At 49.9% G+C, this 21,930-nt stretch overlaps 1 protein-coding gene across 2 annotated transcripts; it reads right to left on the bottom strand.

The window, feature by feature from the left end:
• Positions 1–301: 301 nt before the first annotated feature.
• On the bottom strand, positions 302–9,436 carry LOC121835164. Of its 2 annotated transcripts, XM_042289123.1 has the most exons (5): positions 9,115–9,436; positions 8,397–8,547; positions 7,626–7,760; positions 5,899–6,096; positions 302–4,606 (listed from the first exon to the last, which is right to left on the bottom strand). In XM_042289123.1, the coding sequence occupies exons 2-5, from the start codon at positions 8,527–8,529 to the stop codon at positions 3,492–3,494; spliced, it is 1,581 nt and encodes a 526-aa protein (XP_042145057.1). In that variant the 5' UTR covers positions 8,530–8,547; positions 9,115–9,436; the 3' UTR covers positions 302–3,491. The 2 variants fall into 2 exon arrangements, with proteins under 2 accessions (XP_042145057.1, XP_042145058.1); XM_042289124.1 differs by lacking the exon at positions 9,115–9,436 and having other exon boundaries at positions 8,397–8,819.
• Between the last annotated feature and the right edge of the window lie 12,494 nt (positions 9,437–21,930).

Raw genomic sequence — 21,930 nt, 5'->3', positions numbered from 1 at the left:
GAGAATTTCCACAACAATGAATGGCGCCACTTTTCCCAGGATAGAGGGGCTTTAATCTCAGTCTGCCTGTTGCCCCACCAAACAGTTCTGCTAGGAGTCGACTGTGGCCCCACCATTACGTCTATTTTTCTTTATTAACCACTACATTTCCGCCCTTTTTAGAGGATATGTGTGTATTAAAATAAAACATCCAAAAGTATTGAAATTAATTTAATCAGTCCTAGTTAAAAATTAAGAATAATCAAATGCTCGCTACTCTGTCGTGTAGTGTGCAACCAATCTAAAATTAAAACCTGGCAAGTTTGGACAACATTTTATTGCGTTGAGTACTTCTGACAGGAATCCTAACGTCCTTGATTTCTTTCATCATGACCATCTACCTTTGCTTTGAAACATTTATTTAACGACCAAAGAAGTGGCCACCATATCTGCCCTGCTGTTTGGGCATAAAAAGAGGAAAAGCTTTTAATCTTCTCGGGAGCTTCCAGGGCGAATGAGACAAGTGGCAGCGATCAGGGACTCCTGGGGCTTCAGTAGTCTGGAGTCACCTGGTTGATCTCGGCGAGTATGGTTTCCTTGAGTGCCGTAGGGAGGTTCTGAAGTTGCCCGACTGTGACGTTGTTGGGGGCCAGGTGCACTGCGAGTGGAGGGTGAACGGGCAATCCATCCCAAGAGCTTGGTGACAGGGTGAACACAAGTGTAGCATCCAGAGTCATGTTGCGCTGGTTGCGGAAAAAAGACGTCCGAGGCCCGTTCAGCTAGCTCCTCGGGAGAGACACCTTTGCGAAGGGCAACAGTGGCAGCAAATTGCCTAGGTTTGTGGTCCCCGAGGAGAGAACGGAGGAGCCTTCAAACTTTCGAAAGATGGCTATTGCCGGAGATGGATCTGCACAGGGAAGTCCAGCAGTTGGAAGCGAGTTCCGAAGTGTAGCACGAGATAGTCTTTTGGAGTTTATGTGAAGGTTTGAGGAGTCGTCGTGGTCTGCGAGAACGGCGGTAACAGGCCAACAGGTGAATGCGGCGGTCCAGTAAGTAAATGCTCGTCAAAGCGGCATCGTCCGGTACGGTTAGCCGCTTTGTGGCAGACTTGTGGGCGGACTGGATAGCTTGTATAATGTCGGAAAAGCCAGCAAGTTCCATGACAGAAGAAAGAGCTGCTCGGAAGTTGTCCCACTTAGTGAAGAATGTGTCGCAGCAGGCGCGACAGTGAGATAGGGTTGCGGATAGGAAGTCGTAGCGTAAAATAATGGGGAGGTGATCACCGCCGAGGCGGTCGCCGGCGACATGCCATCTCCAGCGTCGAGGGTAACGAGCACAGGTAAAGTCGGGGCAGGTGTCCTGCTGTTGGGAGGATTGTTTGATACGTGTGGGGGTGTCTGGGATGTTGAGGAACGAAAGTTTCAGCCCTGTGAGGTCTGCAAGAAGCCGCGTGCCGTGGGGAAGGTCAATGTCGTAGCCCCATGCGTGTGTTTGGCATTAAGATCACCGCAAACGGGAACGTCGTCTTTTGGATAAAGACGGGCGAAGTGCTTAAAAAAAGGGATGTTTAGCGGCTGCCTTGTCCAGCGGTTTAGCGATGTGTCTGGAGCCACATAGACAGAGAAGAGAAAAACGGGCCGTTGAGGAATTGGCGGCAACCCGTAACGCTGGTCATTGCAGAGCACCTCTGTGAGGTGTCGAGAAGAGTGAAGCACACTGATCGATGAACGTACAGGGCGGAACGAATCCAAGGCAAGGGGGCACTAGTCTCAATGTTCGGAGCAAGTCCATCGTACTGTGGCAAAGAAGGGAGGGGGCCGTTGATTTCTTGTAGAGCAAACGCAGCGGCCATGTCGGATGACGAGTGAAGATAAAATTTTTCGATGAAGTCTGCCTTCTTCTGTTTAAGCGAGCAACAGTTCCACTGAACAATCCTGGGGGCGCTAACCATGTTTGCGTGGTGATAGTGGGGGGCCGCCGAACGGAATGATGCCCTGCATCGCGAGGCGCCCGATTACTGCACGGGTGCAGGTATCCACGAGAGTAAACAGCGAGTTTTGCATCGTCGGAATTCGCTGCGTGGCTGCCAGCATTTGTTTTGTGAAAAGGGTGATTTGTTGTTGCAAGCCAGTAAAGTCTGACCCTGACGGAAGTAGGGCAGGCGTCTCACTAGTGCTGTTGACAGCTCTCGCTGATTCTGCGAAGGTGGTCCGAGGCGGTTCTGATGTTGGGACTTGTGTGAGGTCGGCGGTGATGTTGTGTGCCGGCGTTAGGAGTTTTGTGGCGAGCACCGGGCGGGAGTCAGTCTTCTGCTTCGCAGACCTCGGTGCTGCGATGAGGGCTTTGGGCGCAGATAACAGCACAGCTTGCTGAGCAGGAGCTAGTTTCAGGCGTCACTGGTGGTGACGCCGGCTTCTCTTTGGATGTTGATGAAGGCAACTGACGACGCTGTGTTGTGCCGTTGGCTTGGGTGCTGTTGGGGCACTGGGCAACGCGAGGCTGGTGCCGTCGAATGTAATGAGTGCCGACCCAGAGTTTGTGAGAGGACCGGCCTGGAGGATAGCAGATTTCCGGCAATGAAGGTTTTTTAGGACGCAGAATCCAGGTCGCCAGACTTTTTTTATGAATCCGCGAACCTGGCCACGGCGAATGGCCTCGTAGCCTTGCACGGAGACCTGCAGAGTGCCGATCGGGATGTATGTTACATTGAGGAATGCATCGCACACTTGAGACAAAGCAGCATCAACTGCAAGTTGATTACTGCAGTCGAGGTACCTCACTTGGTAGGGGGCTGCAATGGTGTAGGAGACCTGAGGTCTATCTGTGCAGCAACTGCAGAGTCAATGGCAAGAAAGACCCCGTCCATGATGCGGCATGGTTTGGCCGGCCGTAGAATGACAGTGTGGGAGAACTCACTGCAGAACGATGCTGCTGGAGGCGCCGCGGGCGGGGCCGCCTTACGTCGGCGAGAGACAGGATGCCATCCGTCCTCCAGGGGGAACGAGTCAGGGTTCGAGTCACGTTGGATGCACCGGGGTGAGGTGGTAAGCTTAGTCGCAGCGGCGCCGAAGAAAAAAATGCCACGAGCACGCTTCGTTTCATTGGCGGCAGTGCGGATGTGGCAACTGTTGTTGAGGGGCGACAACTTGCTTTCGGGATCATCGTCGCCGAGGATGGAGAATGGATTCTGAGTAAAGACCGCAGGTTGAATTCACGCGGCAACAAGTGGTGCATCAAGAAGCGACGTGACGGCAGGAGTGGTTGCACCGGCTGTGGGTGGTGCATTGAGCGGTAAGCTTCAGACAGCGGGAGAAGCCAGCGTGGCCTCGGTGGGTTGTGAGTCCATTTCGTTGGGTAGAGGAAAGTCCCGAGGGCCGTAGTCGGTGCTAATGGTCGTCATGGGTCATGAGGGCGTGTGGGCACAAAAAGTTGCCGGAGCTGAAGTGAGCTAGATAGAGAGATATGGCCTCTTTTTTCTCCACGACCATCTACGAAGCCACAAGACTGCAGCTCTAGCTTCGACTGAGCAGTGGCTCTCTCGTGAAATTGCACAGCAAAGCACAGACCTTCCAGATAGAGTCCAGGCTCTTGCTCATACTGTTTGGGAAAGTACCCCTCAAGATTCGAAAACACTTCATTTGTCCAATCACTCGTTCCACGTGGATCCGGACCTTCGCAATCGCCCTAGTTTTCGCTTCGTCCTCCAGGGAGAGCTGTAGCCTTCCCCCAAGGAAAGGTGGAATGTTCAGGTTAGCCCCTGCAGCTTCGACCTCTTCAGTGATCAAAAAGCCTCTGTCCGCCATGACAGAGTCTCCGGGCTCAAGAAGGTTGCATAGCCCGGAACATGCGGTCAGGGCTTTGTCAGAGACGCGGCCAGGGGCAAGGTCGCTCACGAACGACACGAACCCATTGGGGGTGATGCCCAGCAGTCCCTTGGCAGTGTTGTGGCACTTGTAGCTTGAGTAGGTATCACTCTGCACCCTGAAGTCGCTAGGTGTCTCGATGAAGATTTCCGTGCAATCCAGAATGACTCTCGTCGATGGATACGCCTCGATGAAGCACTCCGGCATGTGCTTGTTCACAACCTGTCGCGACGGCCAGTAGTTGAGTTGAGCAAGGTAGTCCGCTAGGTAACCAATCCAGAATGTCCACACCCGGCTGACTGTGCTGATGTGGATACGAAACCGGTATGCAAGGTCCTGCTCCAAAAGTCCCACCCTCAGGCGGGACAACACGAGCAGCAGCTGATCATCCATGGATAGATAAGGTGACCTTCTCTGCGGACCTTGACTTTCCTTGTGAGCTTCATAACCTGCCTGAACAAACTTGTAAAAGGCGAGAAATCTCTCCAGGGAGTCGAATCCCGTGTAGAAGGCCAGTTTCTTTGGGTCCTGTTGCACGGCTGTGAGCGTGAAGTTCTGAAAGGGGATTGTAGCATCGATGACCTCCTCTGCTTTGTCATACATCTCCTCAAGATGGGCTACTTTCTTCCGCAGAGCTTCATTTTCTTTCTGTAGACGGTCGTTGTCCTTGCGCAGTTTCTCGTTTGCAGAAGCGAGCTCCTCTAGCTGCCTGATGCGATCACGCAGGGCTTGATCGATACATCCTGTGATGCTGTACTGGTGGTCTGCCAGATGGGGAGATAGCAAAATAAATATCACATCATTTTTGCAGTCAAATATCAAAACAAAAAACTAGGCTTTCTCCTTGTAATTGCCTTGGCTCTGCCAAATAGCATATCATGTGCCATACAAAAAAAGCATCACATGTTAAAGGGGCCAAGAAACGATATGCATTTGGATGTTCTGCACCTCATACAAGCATACTGACGTCTGTAGCACAAATATAATCTATATAATAATCTATATACCACAAACCAGAGGCTCCCCTGCCAAGGTTATATTCTGAGGAATAGAAGGCTAATTTACAGTCAGAAATCACAATGTTGAGAAAGCCTAGGGTTCACACCAGGGTGACGACACTTGAATACAGACGGCTTATGAACTGGACCCAAGCACTGAGTGAGCACCTGACTATTTGGTTACAATCAATGCCATGGTAACTATTGGGGCTTGGGCTTGTGTCTAATCACTGCGCCAACAGTAGCAGCTAACCCCTAACAGTAATCATGTGATTATTTTACCTGGCTGTGAGGAAGAGCAGAATATTGCTTGTTCTCAAGCTTTATTGTGCGACAGCAGCATTTAGCAGAAGTAACTGAGTCGGTTTATGACCTCTTTAATGCTGCTCTGTTCCACACGAAGGAGCTATAATGGGAATGCTGGCTATTCGCCTTGAGATCCGATCGTCAGGGGTGCTGCGGGGAAATGCGGAACTAAGCTTTGTTCTACACTTACTTGGAGCACGGAGAATGCTGCGGACGCTAACTCGAAGCCCTGAGAGGCTCCGGTGCAGCGTTCGTGCGCATGCATTGGAGTCAACTGCGAATTCTAAGAGCATGCATAGCCTTGCCCGTGCTCCATAACAAAAGTGGGGATGGTTTTTTTGTGGACGCCAGAGAATCGCCGCTTGTCTTGTAGGAAACAATGGATAAACAAAAGCATGTGTCCCCACTTTTCAATCTGGATCTTGAGGCAAATAACATGCAAGCAGGGCTGTGGCAGCATCTCCTTTGTACCTGGCAGACAATGAAGTGAGGGTGTGACCGCAATCTGAAAGAACAACTCCGCGGGTACCTTGCATGTGCGGTATCTTAGAGTGCACCGTGCCATATGGTGCTGCGAGTATGGAACGGCCACAACTTGCGTGCTATAGCCAGCGGTGACTGAGTTAGTACAGTTTGTAAAGTTCGACGTACTGCATGTAAGTGTTCCATGCACCTATCGGGACTGCTGCACAGTTGACAGGGATGCCAAATAAACAGACGAGCAACACTGATGCTCAATGTTAGGAGCTTACCGCTAGCTATTACATCATCAGTGTCAGGGGCACCAGCGGAGGCCAAGGGGCTGCCGGGTTGTGCTGGCTCCTGGCTAGCAGGCAGGGTCACGGTCTGTGCCAGGTCAAGGTCCGACAGAAAGTAGGCCGGCAGCGGCTGCAGCGCATGGCGCTTCCTTGCGCAGATCATGTTTGGGACCTTTGGGCAGGCCGCAACATCTGCAGGCAAGGATAAGGCAATTGTTCACGCAATTATTTTATAAGCATTACATACCGGCTGGAATTCTGTCTAGCACAGGGCACAGCTTACACTGTACGGAGCACATAACATGTCAAACAACCAAGAGCTCAGCTGGATCAATAGCGGTCACTGTTTCTACCCTTTGGTAGCTGGTCTGGAATGTTGTAGCCAAATAGCGATTGTTGCAGTTCTTTCTGAGACGAAGTGCATTCAACAGCCACCGGCGTATAAAAGAAGGGAACAAAGTTTATATCCTTATTCAACATAGTTTGGCACACAACAAAAGGTTTGTCCCAAGCGAGCCAATCAGAGTACACTTCTCTAGTAAAGAGCTGTCACATACATTTGACTTCAACACTTCAATCAGTTCACAGGGGTTATAGAGTCTGCCACCTGCCATGTTACTGTGAAATCGACTATATTCGGTGCCATCTTAGGCTGTCCATACTTGCCTAAAGGGCCCTTTATTAAACATAATTATATTTCCGCATTCATATGTGTTTCCATTTGTGACACGAACGATATGCACAGCTGCAACTTCTTACAAAGCAGTTGGCTCAAGCATATTACGACCGCAAACTCCTGACAAGGCATGTCCAACTCTATCTGCTTGAATGGTCACTAGGAAGCTGCCTAGTCAAGCAAACACGGTGGACAGTAATTATAGAGTCCTTGCACCTGACGTCAGTTTTCGCTCAAAATATTTCTAGAATTCATGTTGGTACATTTTCTCCTATGTTTTTCTATGTGCTAAGAGAGTGTTTTCCAGCTCGCTGAAGTCCTCTTGCATTGTGACCGACTGTGTCAGATAGAGCAGTCGGAAATATAAAGAAGCATCGTCTGGTACCGTTCAAACACACTGCTGTTATTTAGAGTCGAGATGAGCTGGCACTTCAATGTACGACAGGAAACATGCAGAGCCTTCACTACTTTCCACAACGAGAGAGCTGGATTAAAAGCTGTCATTTGGGGCCATCAGAGATGAAGGCAGCAGAGCGACATCCCCTGGTGCCTTGAGCAGCAAGCTAGCTAAGCCAAGCCAAATCCTTGAAAAAGGCAGTCAGTAGGTTTATATGCCACCTATTCCCACTGCAAATTTAATGACGGACGAGAATGTTATACTTTTTCAGTTTCAGTGATATCCTTGATGCTACTTAACCGCACGTCGCAAAACCTCTTTTCGATTGCAGTCCATTTGCGTCGTCTAGCCGTTGAGAGATCTCATGTATTCAGACAAAACATTGTTATTATGTCTGCAGCTCTACAAAATCTGACATTACGATTGCTTGAAGCTCCGTCTTTTTCTATGAGAGCGATGATTGCTTCCGTAGGTCACGTATTTCGCCATGCTCACTGGGTAGCACCGCTGTCCACAAATCACCAGACGCCACCAGCAGTGACGTAGCTCACGTGAGAAACGACCCATGTATACAGTGATCACAAGCAAGAATATAAGCAGGGAAAAACAACTATTGCAGAAAGAAACAAAAATAGGCAAATAACATACACTTCGGAAATGTCCTGGTTGGAAAAAACCGGGGAGCTTTGTCCTCGTACTTCTTTCTCCCAGTTTCGTTAAAATGAGCGCCGCATATTCTGCTGTCAGAGGTTGGCGTCCACAGAGAGAACCGTCCAGTGGTACCTGCATGCAAAAGAAGCAGTTAGCACCATATTAAGATTCACCCATTCAACTTTGGAGCAAGTGCAACTCAATCTCAGTGGTAAGAATGGATGCAGCAGCCGTGGCGTCTGAACAGGGGCGTCAGTAAACTATCCGGGCAAGGGGGTAGAATTCAGTTCTCCTCCTCCCCCATCGTCACCCCACCGCCTTCTAAACACTTCCAGTACCATTGTGCAGCGGGCACTAAGAACAAGCACATAGTTTATGCCTAACAAACCTGGAGTGGATGCACGCTGAAAATGATAGAAGCACTGTGAGAGTATCTTTGCTTTAGCTGTAGGGTAGTGAGATGAAGCGACATTCCTGCGATGCAATCAAATATTGGTATGTCGGTGCAGGTGGAAGTGGCCAAGAGAGTGAAAAGGGCACATGCAACATCTGGGATTCTTTGAGATTGTCTTTTTTGTTTCAGTCGTATGTTGCACTTATAGGTCAAAAATAATGAATGCTATTTTTATTTTTAAAAAAAATGTGTTTCGCAGGTATGTTGTACATATGGGTAAAATGACTTGGGCCACGTCGGACAGTACACACACTGTACCTTCCTGATCATTGTCAGGAAAGTGTAGATAACAAGTAAAAAAATATGGTAAATACCTTTCCTGTTGATTCGCTGTACCCAAATGTTGCGTAGATGGCTGTTCTTCGGAAAGCGATTCCAGGACACATGCTTGGCAGTGAGAGTGGTGTGGGCACAGCCCGGTACACAGCAGGTTGTACCGCCCGTCATGTGGCTTCTGAGGGTGACCTAAGAAGATACTACATTCAGCTGACATCTCGAATAGTGAAATAAATAAGTGAAGTGACCATCAGTTTCAAAGTTGCAGTTGCTGACATAACTCGCTTGCTAAGGGCCCGCTCAACTCACAACCGCTGTTAAGAGCGATTGTGAAGCTATGCGATGTACTACATACGCATACCAGCCGCGACGATGAATCACCGGCGCTCGCGGACGGTCAGCGAACGCGAGAAAAGTGACGCCGCGCGGACGGTTGTTGACGAGCGCTGCCGAGGCACGCCGACCGCTGGTACAGCTTCGCAAGCGTCCGAAGGGCAAAAAGATCGCAACGACAAAGCACCGTCCCGAATGTTGAGCACGCAAGCAGTACTCGATATCCCACGCTCACATTTCACAGGGCGAGCGCATCACGAAGCGAAGGCATGTCGGCCTTCGCTTCGTGATGACTACTTTATTTCTCTGCTTACAGCGGTGACATTTGTAGTGATGTTCGAAACTGCTCTCTCGCGACCGCACACGAGTTAAATGAACGGCCTAGGAGCGGGATAGAGCGTAACGGCAACAGTCAGTACTCACCCCGGGAGCGGCGAACGAAGCGGCGTGGTGTCCGTCGACGGCCGCGTCGAAAACGATGGAATATGCACAAAAACACGTAATATACAGAAGAAATACAAAGCGCTGAACGAAATAGATACACTTATGAACAAGAAAAATACACTGGAGTAGATAAAAAAGAGGATTATTAAGTATAAACAACGAAGATGAAAAGTATGTCTAGAGCGAGGTGATGCGATTCCAACGGAGAGCAGCCAGACGACGGGGGCCGACAGAACACCGATCCCAAGATTCCTCGCGCGCGCGCCGGGGCGCTTGGGAGGACTGCAAATGGTCTATTGTAGTTTGTAGAGGAATTTCCTCTTTACTACACGTAGTCAACAATGCGTACACCGCATAGCTCGAGAAAAAAAAAAGACTTCCGCGGTTTTATAGTTTTTAAAACATTGGTGTGTCCTAGGGCTGAAATTCTCATAAAGTATTGCATTTTTTATGTTAATCTTTACTGGAAAAAATGCTTCATTATGGCCCTGGCGACCTAACAGAGGAGTTCGCAAATTAATAATTACTACAAATGTAGAAAATTCGAAAGAAATATGGAACATCATAAATTCTCTAACAATATTTTTTTTTGTTTTTTTTTGTTTTTGCCTACACCTTTGAATAACAGCTGTCTTTAAAGAAAAAAAAACTATAGAAGAAATAGTTCATATCACTAAAGAAATGTCCTGGAACAAAGCTGTAGGGCATGATGAGATATCGGTTAATATACTGAAGGCCAATATTGTTGTCTTGAGTTAACCATTACAAAAAATATGCAATCAGTCATTTTCGAGTGGTGTTTTATCAGATGAATTAAAATTTGGTAGAATTGTACCTATCTCTAAATGTGATTACCCCAACTCTGTGGAAAATTATCATCCAATTACAATTTTACCCGCCATTGACATTTTGTTTGAAAAATTGGTGGCGAATAGAATAATAGAATTTATTGAAAAATACCAAATACTGGCATCACAGCAGCATGGCTTTCGCAAAAATTATTCTACTAACACCGCATTTAAGTTTGTAAGCAAGATAATAAACCAAGCTCTCGATAAGGGTCAAATTACCATAGGCGTATTTCTCGACATTAAAAAAGCCTTTGATTGCGTTGACCAACACATTTCCCTGAATAAGGTAGAGCGTTCTGGGTTCCGACGTCCGGCAATTTTGTTCTTCCTTAGTTATTTAGCGAACCGGAAGCAATTGATAGACATATTTAACGAAAAGTCAACCCTGAAAGACGTGAAGGCTGGAGTGCACCAGGGCGCTGTGCAGGGTCCTGTTTTCTTTTCTTTATATGTGAATGACGAAGCTAATTAATTACCCATGCAAAAACAATACTGTATGCTTATGACATAGCACTATTAATCAGCTGCAACTCGGTGGCGGAAGTCGAAACCCTTGCGATTGAAGATTTTGCGAGAACGTTAAGGTGGTTCAACGCCAACAAATTAGTCCTAACATTAAGAAAACTAAATTTATTATTTTTTTCTTTACGTTAGAAACAAGTATCTAACGTGTGTAACCTGCAGGTGAGTCACAAAACTCTCTGCCAGGTTGACACATAAATACTTATGTGTAATATTGGACTCATCAATGTATTGGGCACATTACATAGAAGCAGTCTGTAAGAAGCTATCTTTTGGGTGCTTTACACTGATCCAAGTACAAAAACACTTTAACAAAGCAACACTGCACCTAATTTACTTTAGCATTTTCCACCCGCATATAACCTACTGAGTGGAGTCAGGGGGTGCAGTTATGTATCGTACTACAGACCTATTATTGTATTACAGAAAAGGGCCATGCACATAATAGCTTCACTACCGAGGACTGCCCTGTCTTCGCCATTTTTTAAAGAACTTAACATCGTGACCTTTATTCAAGCTAGAGATTACAAACTTGCAATACTGGTCAAAAGGGTAATATATACAAACACTCCGTACCACTCATCTATTATGAGTTTTCCTAATAGGAATAGAAGGCATGCGAACAATAGTAACCTTAACTTACCTAAAATATTGTCACGGGTGGTGACCAAAAATAACAAATAAACAGGAAGAAATAAATGTTTAATGTGGCGAACTTGTGCCAAAAATAAAAGACTACAAAAGATAATAATAGAGCATCGCGGGCGTCGAAGTCGGCGTGGCAGCAGAGTCGAACGCTGGGGCGAGACTGACTCGACAAGGTAGCGGGCGGCCTCTTATCTAGAGTGTGTCACTATCTCGAAGATTCGGCGAAAGCGGCTCGAGCGTCGCGTGATCGGGGCGAGAATGAACACGCACTTTCTAGAAAACAAAAGCAGGAATAAATGATAGAAGTTACGTGCGGTACATGAATAGACGATAACTTTCTGGGGGTCCGTGACCGAGCGTTGCTTTCTCAGTCCTGCGCGCGGCATTATCCCCCCCCCCCCCCCCCTTTAAAAGTGCATCGTCCCGATGCAGCACAAAAACGGAAAACAAAAAAAAAACAAAAGGACAGCAGAATTGCTAGCCGGAGTTCACAGTCCACAGTTCACTCGTCGACGAGAGTGGAGAGTCCTATCGTTCGTAATACGGCTTCAGCCGGACGACATGCACAACCTCGGGTCGCGGCTGACGTCTTGCAGATGGGCGCGTTCCGTCGGGTAGAACTTCGTAGTTCAGATCGCCGAGGCGTCGGATGATCTTGTAGGGCCCAAAGTAGCGCTTCAGGAGTTTTTCGCTGAGACCGCGACGACGAATCGGCGTCCACACCCAAACCCTGTCTCCGGGCTGGAAGTGGACGTCCCGACGACGAAGGTTGTAGCGGCCAGTGTCGATACGTTGTTGGGCTTGAATCCGGAGTCTGGCGAGCTGACGCACTTCTTCTGCCCTTTGGGCAACCACCTGGGCGTCGTCGCTTGCGTCGACAGTCGGTTCGTGGGGTAACATAGCGTCCAGCATTGTCGTTACCTTGCGCCCATGCACCAGTTGAAAGGGTGTCACTCCGGTGGTCTCTTGTACGGCCGTGTTGTAGGCAAAGGTGACATACGGCAACACCTCGTCCCATGTCTTGTGCTCCACGTCGACGTACATGGAAATCATGTCGGCGATGGTCTTGTTGAGTCTTTCCGTCAGCCCATTGGTCTGAGGGTGGTACGCCGTGGTGCGACGATGGCTGGTGTGGCTGAGACGAAGGACTTCTTGTGTCAGCTGGGCCATGAACGAGGATCCACGGTCTGAGATCAGGACTTCGGGAACGCCGTGCCGGAGGACAATGGATTCAATGAAAAACTTGGCAACTTCCACAGCAGTTCCGAAAGGAAGGGCTTTCGTTTCGGCGTATCGCGTGAGATAATCTGTGGCGACGATGATCCAGCGATTTCCTGACGTCGACGGCGGAAAAGGGCCAAGTAGATTTATTCCGATCTGCTGGAAGGGTGCCGTTGGCGGAGGAATTGACTGCAAGAGTCCGGCCGGCCTCGTTGGAGGTTTCTTTCGTCGCTGGCATTCATGGCATGATCGTGTGTATAGGTGGACGGTTTTGGGGAGCTTGGGCCAGTAATACTTTTCACGGATACGGGCCAGTGTCCGGCTGTAACCAAGGTGTCCGGACGTCGGGTCGTCGTGGCAGGCTTGGAAGATCTCCTCTCGAAGGTCGGTCGGGATTACCAGCAGCCACGTGGAGTTGTTGTTGCCGAAGTTCTCTTTGTAGAGAACTCCTTGTCTAATGGCGAAGGTCGGCAGGGTTCGTGAAAAAACGCGTGGTGTGGCACTCCCACGCCCTTCCAGGTGCTCTATTAGTGCGCGCAGCTCAGGATCGTCTCGTTGACGTCGGGCCATGTCGTCGCTGTTCACTGCGCCCAGGAAACACTCGTCGTCATCGTCGTCGTTGCTGTCGGAGGGTGTTTCTACGGGAGCTCTGGACAGGCAGTCGGCGTCGCTGTGCCTGCGGCCTGACTTGTAGACTACTGTCAAGTTGAACTCTTGTAGTCGGAGACTCCATCGCGCAAGGCGTCCTGACGGGTCCTTGATGTTCGCAAGCCAGCAGAGCGAAAGGTGGTCCGTGACTACGCGGAACGGGCTTCCATATAAGTACGGACGAAACTTCGTGATCGCCTAGACGACCGCAAGGCATTCTTTTTCAGTCGTGGAGTAATTTCGCTCCGCCTTGGACAATGTCCGACTTGCGTAGGCGATGACTCGCTCGGTGCCCTCTTGTACTTGAACCAGTACCGCGCCAAGTCCTGCGTTGCTTGCGTCTGTGTGAATCTCGGTTTCCGCATCCTGGTCAAAATGTCCCAGAACAGGAGGCGCCTGCAGTCGTCGCTTCAGCTCGTCAAATGCCTGCTGCTGCTCCTCGGCCCATTCGAACTTCTCGGCGTCCTTCGTGAGGTTTGTGAGCGGTGCGGAAATCCTTGCGAAATCTTGAACGAAGCGCCGATAGTAGGCACATAGCCCAACGAACCTTCGCACGGCCTTCTAGACCGTCGGCGCTGGAAATGCTGCGACGGCGCGAGTCTTCTCTGGGTCGGGGCGAACGCCTTCATTACTGACCACGTGACCTAGGAACTTCAGCTCGTCATAGGCGAACCGACACTTTGACGGCTTCAGGGTGAGTCCGGCGGTCCGTATGGCTTGGAGAACAGCTCGTAGTCGTCGCAGGTGCTCGTCGAAGTCGCTGGAAAACACTACGACGTCGTCGAGGTAGACGAGACAGCTCTGCCACTTCAGTCCTGCCAGTACGGTGTCCATGACACGCTGGAAAGTTGCTGGCGCCGTGCACAGTCCGAAGGGCATCACCTTGAACTCGTACAGCCCATCCGGCGTGACGAAAGCTGTCTTCTCTCGGTCCCGTTCGTCGACTTCGATCTGCCAGTAGCCGCTCTTCAGGTCCATCGATGAAAAGTATCGGGAGTGGCGCAGCCGGTCTAACGTGTCGTCGATGCGGGGGAGTGGATAGACGTCTTTCTTCGTCACCGCGTTCAGCTGCTGGTAGTCCACGCAGAACCTAAGCGTTCCGTCCTTCTTCTTAACCAGTACGACTGGAGAGGCCCAGGGACTGCTTGAAGGTTGGATTATGTCGTCGTTCAGCATCTCTTGAACTTGCTCCTGGATCACTTCCCTTTCTTTAGCGGAGACTCTGTACGGTGACCGATGCACAGGCCGCGCGTCGTCCTCGGTAACGATGCGGTGCTTCCCAACGGTGGTTTGGCGCACCTTTGACGACGTGGCAAAGCAGTCGCGGTATTCGGTGAGGAGGTCACTGAGCTGTCGTCGTTTCAGGCCCAGAAGCTTAGGGTCAATGTCGAGCTGCGCTGGCAACGTACTGTCTTGCTGGGGTGGCGAGGATTCGTGGGTAATGGCGGCGATAGCGGCGGAGTTTCGGAGTTCCTCGACCTGGCCCACGGCTGGACCTTTTGTGAGGTGTTGCGCTTCATTTCGGAAGTTCGTCACGAGGACCACAGTGCGGCCATCCTGAAGTTCAGAAACTCCTCTTGCGACGCCTATTCCTCTTCCAAGAAGCAACTGGAGGCTTCCTTCGAGCAGAACTTCGCCGCAGAAAGCTTCGGTGATCCCGACGGGTACGAAAACACTCGACCGCGGCGGTAAGTTCACGTGGCTTGCGAGGACTCGGACCGCAGACGACGTCGCTATGGGTTCCTCCGGTGGTGAAACAGGTTTTCGTAGCGTCAACCGGTTTGCTCCGAGGTCGATGACGGCGCCATACTCGCAGAGGAAGTCCATTCCGAGGATAACGTCCCTCGAACAGTCTTGCAGAACGACAAACTTGACAGGGCACGTTTCTCCGTGGATCTCGACGCGAGCAGTGCATCTCCCGACTGGTGTGATGAGATGTCCTCCGGCGGTTCGTATTTGGGGTCCTTCCCACGGCGTCATGACTTTTCGAAGGCGGCGGGAGAGCCTCCCACTCAAGACTGAGTAGTCTGCTCCGGTGTCCACGAGTGCCGATGCGTCGTGGCCGTCGATGACGACGTTTAGGTTGTTGGACACCGTTGCAGGCGCGTCGTAGCGATGCGTGGCGTCGGGAGAGTGGGAGCGCTCCGGCGTTCTTGGAGGCTCTTTACTCGGGTCGTCTTCGGCAACGGCACCTCCAGGCGTTGCCGCACTTAGTTTTCCCGGCGACGCAAGGGCGACAGGCTCTCTCGGCGGGGTCGTGGCGCTGGAGACGCTGAACGTCTGGGCGACGGTGAGCGGGACTCACGGCGGAGCGGCGTTGAAGATGGCGAACGTCGGAGATACTCCTCGATGTCACGAGGACGTTCGTCGTACCTTGGGCGCGGGTCAATCGGGTGGAACCCGCGCAGCCCCAGTTGTCGGTAGGGGCATCGACGGTAAATGTGGCCGGCTTCACCGCAGTGATAACACAACGGGCGTCGATCGGCCGTCCTCCACACGTCGGTCTTTCGTGGCGCAGCTTGTTCTGGGCGGACGTACGCCCGATCTTCGTGGCGTCGGGAATACTGCGGCGCTGGAGGTTCACGTCGAGGTGGCGCCGTATACGGGTGAGCAGGGGGTGGTCGTCGGGTAGCTGCGGCGTAGCTCAGCTTCGGTGGTTCAGGAGCGGCGCTGGCGAGAACTTCTGGCTGTAGCGCCTGCTGCAGTTCTTCCCGGACAATCTCGGCGACTGAGGGCGTAGCCGGGCTTGTGGCAGCAGGTAGTAGTTTCCTGATTTCCTCTCGCACGACATCCCGGATAATCTCGCGGAGGTCCGGGCTGTTGTAGCTGGAAGTCGAGAGGGCAGCGACGCCGGGAAGTCGCTGGTAATGGGAGGCCCGTGCTTGAAGGGCACGTTCAATGTTCGTTGCCTCCGTGATGAATCCTTCGACTGTGATAGGCGGGGCTCGCACAAGGCCGCCGAAGATGTTTTCCTTGACGCCTCGCATCAGGATTCTCAGCTTCTTTGCTTCGGAGGCTTGAGGATCGGCGCGGTTGCTGAGTCGCAGGACATCCTCCACGAAGCTAACGACGCTCTCGTTAGGTCCTTGGATCCTCGTTTGAAGAAGTTCTTCCGCGTGTTCTCTTCGTTGTTGGTTCGAGAATGTTCTTCGCAACTCAGCCTTGAGTTGCTCCCAGGAAGTGATCGATGCTTCGTGGTTCTCGAACCAATTCCGGGCGGTTGCTTCCAAGGCAAAGTAAGCATTTTGAAGACACTGTTCTGGTGTCCACCCGTTATGACGGGCCACTCGTTCGTACTGTTGGACCCAGTCATCGATGTCTTCGTGGCTTTCGCCGTGGAAGGGAGCCGGAGTCCGAGGAACGACAGGCAGGTAGACGACGGCAGAAGCGGCGGGGGTCTGCGGCTGGTTGGCCATCGTCGTCTTGTTCGGCTTGGGCTTGTCCAGCAGCAAACCGTACTCTGGATCCTCTCCCTTGGTGCGGCGGCTGGTCCGAGTTGTAGGTTCCTCGTAGAGTGGTCTCCTCACTGGGCTTGGAATCGGACTTGCACTGCGGGCCCTTGGAGGGGAACGCTGCACGGGCATGCGGTACCCCGCACCTCCACCCAAATGTCACGGGTGGTGACCAAAAATAACAAATAAACAGGAAGAAATAAATGTTTAATGTGGCGAACTTGTGCCAAAAATAAAAGAGTACAAAAGATAATAATAGAGCGTCGCGGGCGTCGAAGTCGGCGTGGCAGCAGAGTCGAACGCTGGGGCGAGACTGACTCGACAAGGTAGCGGGCGGCCTCTTATCTAGAGTGTGTCACTATCTCGAAGATTCGGCGAAAGCGGCTCGAGCGTCGCGTGATCGGGGCGAGAATGAACACGCACTTTCTAGAAAACAAAAGCAGGAATAAATGATAGAAGTTACGTGCGGTACATGAATAGACGATAACTTTCTGGGGGTCCGTGACCGAGCGTTGCTTTCTCAGTCCTGCGCGCGGCAATATCTAACACGTATGGACGTCGAAGGCTTTCCTTTATTGGGGCAAAAATATTAAATAATCTACCACACTCAATAAAATGTCTGACACAAAATGAACCACCCATAAAAACCTATATAATATCTGACATTTATAGTTCACCTAGCTGAATTTTTGTTGGTTCTGTCGAACATAATATGTATTCATGTAGATTCTTGACTCCTTGGACTCCTTGTATATGTCCGAAGTTTTATACATTTGATTTGTTTCGCATCGTTGCTTTTATTATATATTTTAGCACTCTTGCATTTTTTAGAGTATTTCTCACATCGTTCCTGACGGATTCAAAAACAAAATGCACATTTCTTGTATGGACCCAAAACTAGCCTTGTGGCTATAGATCCAGACCCCATACCCAGCAATTGTACATATAAAATTGGCGAAATAAAAAACCTTCTTTTTCTTCTTCTTCTTCTTTTTGTTTCTTCGTCTTCTTCTTCTTCTTCTACCTATCAATGTGTAATGACTGTCTAGAATCAATCAACAAATGAGGAAGCAGAGAACGAAGCAAAACTTTTCTTTCTCTTTGTTGTACGGTATTTAAAATTAGCTTTCTCGATATAAATAACCCTCACCTTTAGATTCCAGTAAAAGTACATCTCCTTCCCAGTGCTTCACACAACCACAAAAAAAAAGTATTACTTTTACAAAACATTTTTTTTTTTTAATTTGCCGTTAGATAGTCGTTTTAGGAACATGAGCCAACGTCCCCACGTATACGAGATATCCTCCATGCTGAAAGCCGTCTACATCAGAGCCGTTCTTTCCCGCGTTCCTAACGATCGACCCTTTTCTTAAGGGCTGCGAAAGGCTGCGACGAACCGGTCATTGAGAAAGTCTTGGTGGCTCTCTCGCCGACTTCATTCCAAAGCAGCCGCGGAGTTCCAAATGTATATTCCATTCACCCCTAAGCTGACAGCACGGCACAAGGTATACGTGCTCGTTGATTCAATCATACCTCCAACTGTCCCTCTTCATCATGCTCCCATCCAATACCCACGCGTAGAAGAGAGCGTGGTCAGGTAACGAAAGGCAAGCGGCTGATTGGTCCGGCGATCGCGTAGCTTTCACCGCACTGTCAGCTCAGGAATGAAAGGAGCCAGGTACCGTTGCTAAGGGGCCCGAATGATTGGGCTGGGGAGGTGAGCCGCACGGGCGTTGAGATGGGAGCCTTAACGACAGGGCGGGGCGTCTTTAGTACGCGGTTGGCCGAGTCGGGAATTACCGGTGGGCGCGTAGACGGATATATGGGGTGTTCCCTTGCGTAAGTTGTAGCCAAGGCAGTTCCATTTGGAAATACTTTTTTTTTTTTTCAGGCAAAACCGTAACTTATTCCTTAATCAAAAATACGAATGATGATGTTGTTTTTTGTTTTTTGTTTTTTTCAAATTCCCGATGAGCTAGCTGAAGAAGAAACAATATTAATGATTTTGTATATATATATGTACAGCATTTATATCCTGTGACACGTTAAAAACCCTAAAGGCCCCTCCTCGAGCAGCTGAAGGTGGATCATCATATGGGAAGGGCGCAAAGAGACGTCTGTGATGATGGGAGTCGGGGAACAACGTCTATGGTGACAGATGGTGTCCCTAAAGGCGTCTTGGAACGGATGATAACCCAGACGGGAAGCATTTTTAAAGAGTGAACGCAAAATTGCGTCATGATTGCTGCCTAAGTCCTTGCGGTGACTGTGCGGAGAATTAGATAGTGCTCATCGAATGTTGGCGTATATTGAAAGGTTCTTGATTACTCTTGGCTTTTTTACCTAGTTTACGGGAAGTTAAGGAAAGAAAACACTCGCAACTCACTAAAAGTGTCGGGAGTATTCAAATATTCGGTTGTGTGTGTGTTTATACAGCCTAGAACTTGGTCTGCCTCAACGGGCGACGAGTCCCAGCTGTAGATGAGCAATTTAGCCAGATAAGTACAACCGCTAGCCTGGGGTCTTTAACGTGCACCAGGCAGTAGTGATACACGACCGCAGGCCGGTACGATGCTCATCCGGATCGAAACGGGCAGGGGTGGGGATTGAATCATGGATCCCTGGGTTCTGCAGCGCGAGCTTTCGCTCCACGTGCTCCGAGCTGGTGGGCGCTAGACCACTCGGACTCTGATCTCCCTTTCGTGAGTATTCCCTGGCGTCCAAAGCTGTGTGCGCGACTGCGGAGCGCGGGCAAACGGCGAGCTTGCAGAGTTCTTTTGCACCGTGTGGTCCGCACCATCAAGATTACCGGTCTTCGCAGCCTTGTAATGTGAACTCGTTTTGAGTCTGCACTCTAAAAATCGTCCTCAAATATGGCATCCATATGGCGGCGAGCAGAGCCGTGTATAGAGAAAGTTTCGTCAATGGGAGGGGCAGAGCCAGGGCGTGCACCAGACTCCGAGAGAGGGCTTGGCATGCTCTCCTGACCAACCAAAATCCAAAAAGGATCCCCTAGCGGTGGTTGCGACAAACAGTTGTAGTCATACCTATACGGTTTTAATAAGCGCGTAAGAGTTAAATGTAGTAACCCTTTTTGGATGAAAATCGGGTGCACGTGATGTTTCGATTATGATCATGCCGAAAGTTGTAAGAAACGAATGAGCCGCTCGAACTCTATTTTGCTCGACCAAAGTGTGACCGCTCGGACGGCAAATTCCCGGCCCTCGGTGCCTGGCGTACGGATTATGTCGATCGTTCCGGTAGTCGCGCTCTTCCACCATGATTTTGATTGACCATGATTAAAACTTTACGTGCACCATATTTTCAGTCACCGAGAGTTACTCAGACGCACTTAATAATTTCGTCTCTCGCCACCACCGCCAGGGTATTATTTCCGGCTTCTGATTGGCCACATTCGAATTCGTGAAACGCCCTGGAGCACGCCCAGCACGCTTTCGGCCAATGACACCTCCTCATTTGTCTCCAATACGTCCAAATAAATGGCAAAACTCTACATGTTCGGCCCTGGCGGCGAGAAGTCTGGGTATCGCCTTCTGGATGTATTTTTTCACAACCCAGAGTAAGGATACTTCAGCTTCCTCTGCCGGTGCAAGCATAGGCAATGTGAAGCTTCTATGCACTATGAAAATTATAACATAACCGCGTGGGTAGCACGCGCACTACCCATAGTGAGGAAAACAGACCCGCCCATCGCGAGCTTTTGACCGCGAATAGACAATTTCAAGCATGGCGCCTCACTGGTTCCCTATGCGTGCAAGCATGTGGAGCATGTGATTTCCCGCACTTGCCAGCACGAGCAGAGACATGGCGGCGCCTCAGCCCCTCGTGCGATCTTCTCAGTCCGGCACGCGCATGTTCGTTACTTCGCAAAGCGAGCAAATCGCGCGCCATACATGAAACCGGCCAGGACCCCTTTTCTTTCTGAAGGTCTTTCCACCTTTTTTGTTTAGCCTCGTACCCAGTTACGTTGTCCCCATATCCGGTATGCGTTCCGAAAAAAAGCAAGCGATTTCAACCCGGGAAAAGAAAGAAACGTATGGAAAGGACATAACAAGAAGGAATGACGGTTGCAATTAAAATTTTAACATGTTCTACTGGTGAGGCGAAAGGAAAGCGATGTTTTCACGCATACCGGAAGTTCCTGAATTGAAGATGGCGGTGCCCACGTAGAAAAGGTGTATACTGGCAGCGCTGGCACCACGTGACGCGGGCGATAGCACGTGGCGAACGTGCAAGGTGCACAGAAGAGCCTCAAAAAGGAGCAACTTAAGAACGGAGTAAAGACATTAGAGCAGTCAGTCACATGAGCCAAACTAGAGCCAATAAATAAGCTACGCTTAGAGTATGGGCCGTTGGTATGGGCACTCTGTTCCCCGATATTATTGTGGGCGCCGCCATCTTGGTGCTTGTACAGAGCAGACGGAACTGCCGATCGTCATGATTTGAAAGTGCGACTTCCTCAGCATTAGATCCGGTACTAAAAAGCTCATGTAGTTCTGCTTTCCTCTGTGGCGAAGTGTTCAGACGTTTGTGGAGAACGGAAGAACGTTTCCTGTGATTTCAGGAAAAGCTTCAGGTTACTGGCAACCATGATTTTAAACCACAAGATGAGTAAGTGCCGTTATTCTGAAGCGTAGCTTATTTAGAGGCACTAAGCTATACCACAGTTGACGATGGCTCTCGGCACTGACTGCACTGATGTTCCTCCTTTCAGTCACACGGATCGGTGTAGTCAATTAGGAGTCAACTTGAAGCTTTATTTCAAGAAGGCCACCGTGGGGCGTGAGCTTTAAGGTGTATTTCTAGTTAACTAAGTGTACTTTAAAGGAAAGCTGAAGAGGTTCTTAAGAAGCGAGTTAGGGGTGACTTCTAGAGAATTTTTATCCCGTGAATCTTAATATCACATTCGGTTTCCCGAAGATGTAACTAAACGCAAGAAAACTCAAAAATCCTCAGACTAGCGCGTGCAATTGCAAGCTCGTCAGCTGTATTCCCCCACACTGGTAGCAGTCGTGACGTCTTTTTCCGACCTTTGTGAAAATAGGAAGAGCGCGAGTGCATGGCTATGACAGGCGCCGAATTTGCGCGGAAGCGGATATTCCGAAGACTGCTTTTACAACGTAACGCTCCGCAAAGAAAGGGACTTGAGAGGTACTTTGAAGATGACTTGCTGCATTCACCGTGCACAAAAATTAAAAAAAAAAATAATCTGGATATACAGGATTTTGGAGGCCAAACAAAGACGATTTGGGTGTTTTCGCTCAAATACAAAAAAAAAAGTAGGTTCTTACACCCCTTGTCACATATAATACATCCCAAGACTTCAGTTCGGCATACAGTGCACTGAAGTTGGACCGACGGTACCAACTTTGACGAGCGGCTTGATAGACAAGTTGTACAGCTTATTAAAATATCGACTGTACTTCCGACTG

The sequence above is a fragment of the Ixodes scapularis genome, unplaced genomic scaffold, assembly GCF_016920785.2.
Source record: "Ixodes scapularis isolate PalLabHiFi unplaced genomic scaffold, ASM1692078v2 PGA_scaffold11__112_contigs__length_91849675, whole genome shotgun sequence".
Taxonomy (NCBI): Eukaryota; Metazoa; Arthropoda; class Arachnida; order Ixodida; family Ixodidae; genus Ixodes; species Ixodes scapularis.
This window is presented reverse-complemented; position numbering and strand designations above follow the sequence as displayed.